Source organism: Sycon ciliatum, unplaced genomic scaffold (assembly GCF_964019385.1).
Source record: "Sycon ciliatum unplaced genomic scaffold, ocSycCili1.1 SCAFFOLD_2539, whole genome shotgun sequence".
In the NCBI taxonomy this organism is placed as follows: domain Eukaryota; kingdom Metazoa; phylum Porifera; class Calcarea; order Leucosolenida; family Sycettidae; genus Sycon; species Sycon ciliatum.
In genome coordinates, this window is record NW_027044853.1 from 2,604 (window position 1) to 11,000 (window position 8,397).

The window sequence follows — 8,397 nt, forward strand, 5'->3', positions numbered from 1 at the left end:
CAGGTTGTCAATGACAGCGGGCTTTGATGGAATATCAAAGCCCGCTCTCCGAGGCTGCTGATTGGTCGTAACCTAGCAAAGGGCACGTGGGTCGTTTGAAAGTGCAATACAGTGCAGTACAGTGTAGTACAGTACAGCGCAGTACAGTGTAGTACAGTGCAGTACAGTGTAGTACAGTGCAGTACAGTGTAGTGCAGTACAGTGCAGTGTAGTACACTGTGGTACCTGTTAGCTGACTAACCTGCAGAATGCTGACGATGACACTTTCTCACACAGCTCGAGATTTTTCCTTGTGCTAATAAGCCCCATTGAATAACTAAGCAGTATGCGCACACAAAACAACAACAATGATAAACATACATACACACATGTACACACACACACACACACACACACACACACACATGCACACACACACATACACACACACACGTACACACACACACGTACACACACACACGTACACATACACACGTACACACACACGTACACATACACACACGTACACACACACACACACACACACAAGCGCGCATGCACACAAACACAGGGGAGCAAGCACATCAATTACATTTTCGAACGAAGTGCAAACAGTCTGATCAAACAAGCTGCAACAGACAAATGGTCGGCTCCACAAGATCTATCTGGCCAAGTCATTATCTATCTGGCCAAGTCATTATTTCGTAGTAATTGGGAGCTGACTCAAAGCGTCTTCTTCCAAGGTTACAGTGTCTGTGAGATATTCGTAATTGTGTGCGCTCCAGATTTGGACTTTGAGCCTGTGACGTCAATGTGCATATTCGCACTCCAAAGGACGTCGTGGAAGAATATGTACTAGTAGACAAATAATATTCAATACACCACCCCACCACATTGCGCTCTTGGCCGATCCAAACTCTGCACTCACATCACCATCTCCACTGATGAGCTCGGAAGGAGCGAAACAGCTGTCTGGAGGGTCATTGTCAATATCAATCTATATACCGGAATTGTCCTCGCTGTGGTGATGGTGATGCGAGTGCAGAGTTTGAATCGGCCAAGAGCGCAATGTGGTGGTGTGGTGTATTGAATTCCATAATGGCCGGGTCGTCGCTACTTCTTTTCTTCTAGACAAATAATAATTGGAAAAAATGAAATGGAAAGAACTGCATGGATGAAAGTTTCAGAACATGTAGTCAGTCCTCTGGATGCTGAATAAAATGGCTGTCTCTTGCTGAGTCTTGATGTGTTGAGCTTGTCTGTGCACAATCAGTAGTACTCGTATGTGTCGTGTCACTGCTGTCATTGTGTATCACACATACCGGCATATCATATTTCAATACCCAGAGCTGCAATGTAGTGGCAGTGGCAAGAACAAGTCATTTCTTGCACAAATATCACCTTACACCAGAATTCGCAACTGCCAGGTAAGAAAAATGAGATTCGTTGTTTACGAAATTTCGGATGAATCACTAGACCCAAGTGCCATCAACATGTGTGGTGCGTGTTGTGAGCTGCCTTTGGAGTGAAAACTGAAAAGCTTGTCGACGACTTCTAGGTTCGGCCTCGTCCCATAGCTCATGGGGCATTGCTCATGATAAGCAATGTCCCAGGTTAGAGTCCTGGCGGGCGCCAGGATAGAGTCCTGGCGGGGCTGGCATTTGTTCCCTTTTAGGCCACACCGCTTTTTTCTATGTTTCGCGTTACCTTATTCGATGAAATCAATGAGGGAGGGCGAACAAATAAAGCCATCCAAAAAAAGTGTACGTGCATTGCATTTGTGTACAGTGGAGCTAGAGACTCGGCACTGTTCATGTATATTGATTCACACATGCATACATGGGTCATGAGTGTATTCATTTCAATACAATGTCGCAAAGTAAGTTTACTGCACAATGCAAACTCTACTGATTGGTAACAACTGGCCAAACTGTGTCAGCATTATCAGCTGGATGGGAAGCCAAGCCTCTGCCATGCGTGTGGTCCAAACACAGGCGGCATGATTACTGCGTGACTTGCGGCCCAGCTTACACACACAGGTACATGTACATGTATGTGAGCTGGGTACAATCATGCAATAAATAGAACAAATGATGCCAACATAATAGTTACCATGTACATGTACAATCATGTTACTTTTTTTGGGAACTCTGGCTGTGAAATACACGTGCGCGGGGACGCGAAACATAGAAAAAACGGTGTGGCCTTTTAAACCCTTTGAGGCCCATAGTACGGATATATCCGTACCAGGGTACAGTGCATACTTTTCAAAGCGCAACCTGGCGTAACTCGGCTGTCCCTTGACCAAATCGGACAATCGAAAGGGCCATCGACATTAGAATTGTCTCAGCTATCGGCTCGAAAAAACCCGAAAGCGATCCGAGTTCGGAGAGCGGACATACGAGACTCGAACTAAATTCGTTCAACAGAGTCAACTCGAGCGCGTGCATTTTGAACTCGTTTTTAGGGGTTTTCTCTGACTCGCGGCCCACGCAGCTACAGATAGTTCACGTCTTCGCAACGGCATGTTTCTCAGGTCACTAGTAAAAAAATTGAGCGATCTGCGATGCAATTTGTTGAAATGGCAGAGAATTTGAGTTGGGCGCTCGCAATGCTGGCTTTGGAACGCCGTATCGCGCTGCGGCGCTGGTTCTGTGGATCGAGTGATGTATTGCTGGGTATCGTGTGTTCCTCTGGCCAAGAGCTTTCCAGAAAGTTCTAGATCACCAAAATCGGCCAATGGACACCAAAGTTACGACCAGATGAGTACCTGGGCTCGCGTATGCAGTGCATTTCTTGAAATAATTGTGGGCCCTAAAGGGTTAAGGCAGTTGGCTTCCCCTGACAGTTTACCTTGAAGTTGGTGTTTATCCTATTTCAATTGAATCATTAGTCGCGAGAGTCATAACAGTCCTGCGCTGCACCTGTACAATCTGCAACATCCACTTTTACTATATACACTACAATGACACGGCAATATTATTCAACAACAAACAAACAGCGTCATCTTTAACCCCTATGTGTGGCTACCCACTTCGGCTAATGCAATCTTGCTATCACTCACAGCTTTTCCAGCAGCTGATCTGTCATCTGTAGGCGGAAGGAATCAGCCGGTGGCAACCCTCTGAGCTTGGTGGCAAGGTTCTTCGCATCGTTGGCTAGCATGGTATACCTGCAAGCAAATGCACAGTATGCGAATATGAACACTCGCTGTCATGATGAGAGACTAGCAACTATGCACACTATGCTGAGTGAGTGGAACATGCAGTCATGATCAAAGACTAGCACTATGCTAAGCGAGTTGACCTACATCACCTGGAGAGTACATGCTCAACAAAGTGCACACACAAGCCACATCTTGACCCGCACCTTGTGTCTCCTGGGAGAAGAAAAAGAAGTGAGGCATTGAGCACGCAGCCAATATCTACCCACAAATCCCCCCTAGCGCTAGAACAACACCACCACACCACCGACACCTACACCCACCCACACACCTACACCCACACCCACACACACCTACACACACCCACACCAGCGCAACTAGAATGTAGTGCTAGCTCTTAGCACCGTGTTAGAATTGGTTGATTCTAGCAGCCTTCACAGAAGAAAGTACATTACAGTAAGAATCATTCTTACAAGTACAGTCAGTAACAAACTATAGCCTGTGTAGGTGAAACTTTGAACAGGCATGATGCAAAAACAAAAAATCACGGTTCGCGCTAGACATGATGCAAGTTACGTTAATAATGCAAACAGCATGGAGTTAATGTGAATGACACCAAGACACTAACACACACAGGCACACCTACACACACACACACACACACACACACACACACACACACACACAGGCACACACACAGGCACACCAACATACACACACACACACACACACAGGCACACCTACACAGGCACACCTACACAGGCACACACACACACACACACACACACACACACACACGCACACAGGCACACACACACACACAGGCACACACACACACACACACACACACACCATGTACCATGTATACGCCCGTCACAAGAGAAGCATGCAAATCTGCAAATGCACTGGATGTGCACCCACAGATTTCACACATACACACACACACACACACACACAGTGTATCCACTCCCATGCCTGCCCAGCAGCTAACCCAATCATAACCCTGCCTGCACTGATATCCACACACTCCTGTGCGAGCCAATACAATCATGTTCCCACATGACTGTAGAGAACAACAGTACAGGAGATGGCACCTACTAATGTAAGCTGCATGATCTAGCCTACAATTATAGGTATGCAAGCTTAATGACCGGAGACGCGTGATGGCTCATGTTCTACGGTCTGTGTCATTCCTTTGTTCTTTATAGCGTGGTGCGATTTAGCACCGAGCAAAGCTTTCACGATCGATCGTATTTCGGGAAAGCCAAGTGCTAAGCTGGTTGGTAACATAATTGTATAGCCGGTGGCAACGCTGATATGTAGATCTTATGTCTGTACTGTAAGTGCTACAAACTCAAATAAAAAATAATAATAAACCCTATGTGAGTCAATTCACTAACATTGCCAGCGGCCAGTAAGTTGCTGGTGTCCAGAGACCGCTTGGAGAGTATTGTGCAGATGTATGGTGCATGCAAATAATTGCAAGATAAAACTGGCGCAGAAGTTTTCAGCATTACAGTGCAGGAAGAATCTCTTCATATGAAGGCAATGGCCTAACTTGAAATGCTGTGTTTCCTCTTGAACGGTGATTAAATATTTTCATTCATAATAGCTCAAGTTTGAGGGGCCTGTTTTAGATCCACAGGAAACCCAAAGCAGGAAGAAACTGGTGACTTTTCAAGTAAAATGGCAAATTGGATACCGAAATAAAGAGGAGGTCCTACACGAGCTGTCCTGCTAAAGTAGACAAGCAATTCAAACTTGAAAATACATACTCACTTGTGATAATCCTCTCGCTTTTGCAAATGGTATTTTCGCATCACTTTCACTTCTCGAGGGTTGTCTGACTTCCAAGAAACCAAGTTGGTTTTCTTCAGGAGCTTTTGCTCGTGGTGTTTTAGCTTTCTTACCATTGTGAAGCAACTTGTGAAAGACTACTACTATACTAGTACTCAGAAGATAAAAAATGTGTTCGTTGCAATGACTATTGTGTATTTTTGTACTCGACAATGATATCAGGAAATTAATTTTTTTCCCACATACTATATTAAGTATGTTTTATTGTTTACAATCGATCCGACCATGACGTATAAAGTTGAACTGCCACATACGTACATGTACATACATATGCACACACAACAATACATGACAAAACGGTCGAGTGCAGGATCTACACTACCCTGACTACCAATGACTACAGCCTATGCCTAGCGCCTATGACGTGTCATGACAGTCACAGTACATACTCAATATTACTAGCAAGAGTTCATAATTATTATGAACTCTTGATAGTACCGGTAGTGTAACTCAGTACTCAGTACTACTTCTAGTAGTACAGTACAGTGTGCAGTCGACAGATCGATCGTGGACCTGTGGACTCGCGCGCACTGCACTGGTAAAAGTGGTATCATGCTCTCTCTCTGATCATGCTGATCTGCACAGACTACACTACACAGTCTACAGTGGTCTACAGACAGACCAACTACCGATAGTATCGTACAGACAGTACTCAGCTCCTCCAAGTCCACCTCCAAGCTAGGATGCCTTTTACTGAACAGCATGCAGTGCTCACATGTGTTGTTTGTTCAGATTTTTCCTCTTCGTTGACAGAATATTCTTAGATCTTGGATTTTACAAGACCTATGGTCAGTGGAGTACTAGTATCGTTCGAGCATTATACATTGTCTGGAATATCCAATGCACTACAACTGTTCATGTTCTCAGACTGTCTGTCAGTAACGCTGTCCTGAACACGATAGAGAAATAGTGTTGATTCTTTCCCAGACTCTGGTGTCTGAATTTGGCCGCTACTTTGGCCAACCGGCAGGTGGTAATAGTAGAACGAAGACCTTAGTGCATGGGAAGAAAGCACCTGTGCAGCTGGAAATTTTCTGGCCATCATGGCCTTCGTGGACAACTTTTGGGTAGGTACTCGGGGGCTCATAGTATCTGCTGTATTACATGAACTCCTGCATACAGATCTACAGTACTTTCAAAAGTTCATGTGTGGAACGCTGTACTCTCCTCGAGTTCAGTAGAGTCCAGCTGTACTGATGACCATGTGAATCAGACTCTATTCCTGTATCATTGTCAGCTAGTTGTATCACTGGTAGACGCAGAGAGACCTACCCAGATTAATGAAATCGACCAATTTGAGTTTACATGTACCAATATGATTACATGCACTAGACCTACTAATATTATTTCAAACTCAGATATTGAGCCAATATTATAATTATGTAAAAAGGAGCAGGGACACATGGAATGGATACAAGTTATCAGGAACTGTCTACCACTGCAAATAGATAATACTGGTACATGGTCTTTTCTGGCCTAATATCAGCTTTTATATCCCAGTAATTTTCTGTTGCTATTTGGTTTGTGTTGAAAAGGAAACTGATTTCACCGGAGTTCAAGGATATGAGGCACTGATCAAGCGCCTGAAGGATGGGAAACGAATGACAGCTGACTTTGAGGAATTCCTCAAGCAGAGGCAAGTGATCAAAACAAAACGAGAGGTGCTAGATTTAGGTTGGGAAGGGGGGGGGGGGGGAGAGAGAGAGAGAGAGAGAGAGAGAGAGAGAGAGGAGAGAGAGAGAGCACGATTGCACCACTCCGGTCATACTGTAGAAGACTGTGCAAACTGCACGTGTGTTGGCCTATCTACTTTCCATTTTGCACGGAGCAGGCTGCACCCTCCAAAACGTTGAAGAAATGCGTGCAACCCCTCCTCCTCCTCTCTTTCTCGCTCCCCTCTCCCCCCCCCCCTTCCTCTCTCTCTCTCTCTCTCTCTCTCTCTAATTCTGTGAAAAATCGCTGTCTTGACAAGAATGGAGCCTGAGAACAACCAATCTGATAACAAACGAAACTTCCAACCGCTTGATAGAGTGCCAACCCGCGTAAAGGTTCCATTAGGTGCGCAGAACATAGAACGCGTTTATTGCTCTGAGGTGTCACTTGAGGATGCGGCGCGGTTTCTGAACATTGATTCGGTCTCTTGAAATATGAACACACACACACACACACACACACACACACACACACACACACACACACACACACACACACACACACACATATATTCAAACAAACATGTATTGTTGAATGTCTTGTTACTGCTTTTAAGTGTCTGTCTGTGCACACTCATCATACTGTCTGTTTGTTCATTATCTTGTTCAATCGGTGGATTGTTGTAATAGAACTATTATATTATTATGAGACTTCGATTCGCTTTTGTCCCATCATTTTGGCTGTGTTTGGCGTGTGAATATTGAGGCCTGAAGTTCGATACCCGTGCTGATAGCAAGGAGCGTTCGCTCTGCTTACGTGTGAACCACTTATCTTGCAATAAATTGCGCCGGCATCCAGGGTCAACTGGGTACTCACTCAGAATGAGGGTAACATGAATGCAGCTAATGAGGCTTCGCCTCTTGTCGGGCACTGGTCGTGGGCTTACCATATCACCCTCACCGTTAGGTGCTGCATCTGCCACCTTGGTACAATCAAGCATGGTGGTGGCCTGGCACGAAGGAAACTTCTACCAGCTGGTTACGTTTCTCAACACAATTGTATAGCCGGTGGTAACGCGGCTGTATGAACTTTACTTTGTCTTCTTTCTTTGCAGAGCTAAGGCTGAAGAGAACTATGCCAAGGAACTGATGAAAATCGCAAAGAATGCTCAGGGCATGAGTGAAATAGGGTGAGGCCTGGTGGTTATGTCTGGCTGCTCTATACGCACGTGCAACACTTGTATGCAGCAGCCTAAGGGTAATCACTGCTAGAGGGTTCATAAAGGCTCGTTTGTCGGGGGTGAAGTTGGGGGTTCGCCCCGTATATTGCAGTTGGCATGGCAAGACAATTTTCGAAAATGGGTCATGGGGTAACTGTGTTCTCTCCCCCCCCCCCCCCCACACACACACACACACACTATTTTGACCTGGCTGGAACCCCGACATTTGTGATAACTAGAGATACACTACAAAACTCAGCTACGGACAAGTGTACTGGACTGGTAGACCAGTGTACTGGACTGGTAGACCAGTGTACTGGACTGGTAAAAGTTGGAGGATCTACTACAGTACTGTCGGGCGCTGAAGACCGGAACACCGAAGAACGGCCAGGCTAGAATTTCACAAAGCTTAGCATACCAATGTATATGTTCCGCGCAATCTGAGAATTTGAGCAATCTGCAGATTGCGCTGCGCAATCTGAGAATTCTCAGATTGCGCAGATTGCCTGCGCAATCTGCGGTGACA

The 8,397-nt window shown here is 45.4% G+C and overlaps 1 protein-coding gene across 1 annotated transcript; it reads right to left on the minus strand.

The window, feature by feature from the left end:
• Positions 1-241: 241 nt before the first annotated feature.
• LOC135830666 (uncharacterized) lies at positions 242-5,168 on the minus strand (the record flags this gene model as incomplete). Its single annotated transcript, XM_065342892.1, is given in 3 exon segments — positions 242-316; positions 3,044-3,151; positions 4,922-5,168. Coding segments are annotated over 3 exon segments (317 nt in total), but the record flags the coding sequence as incomplete, so codon positions are not given.
• Positions 5,169-8,397: the final 3,229 nt, after the last annotated feature.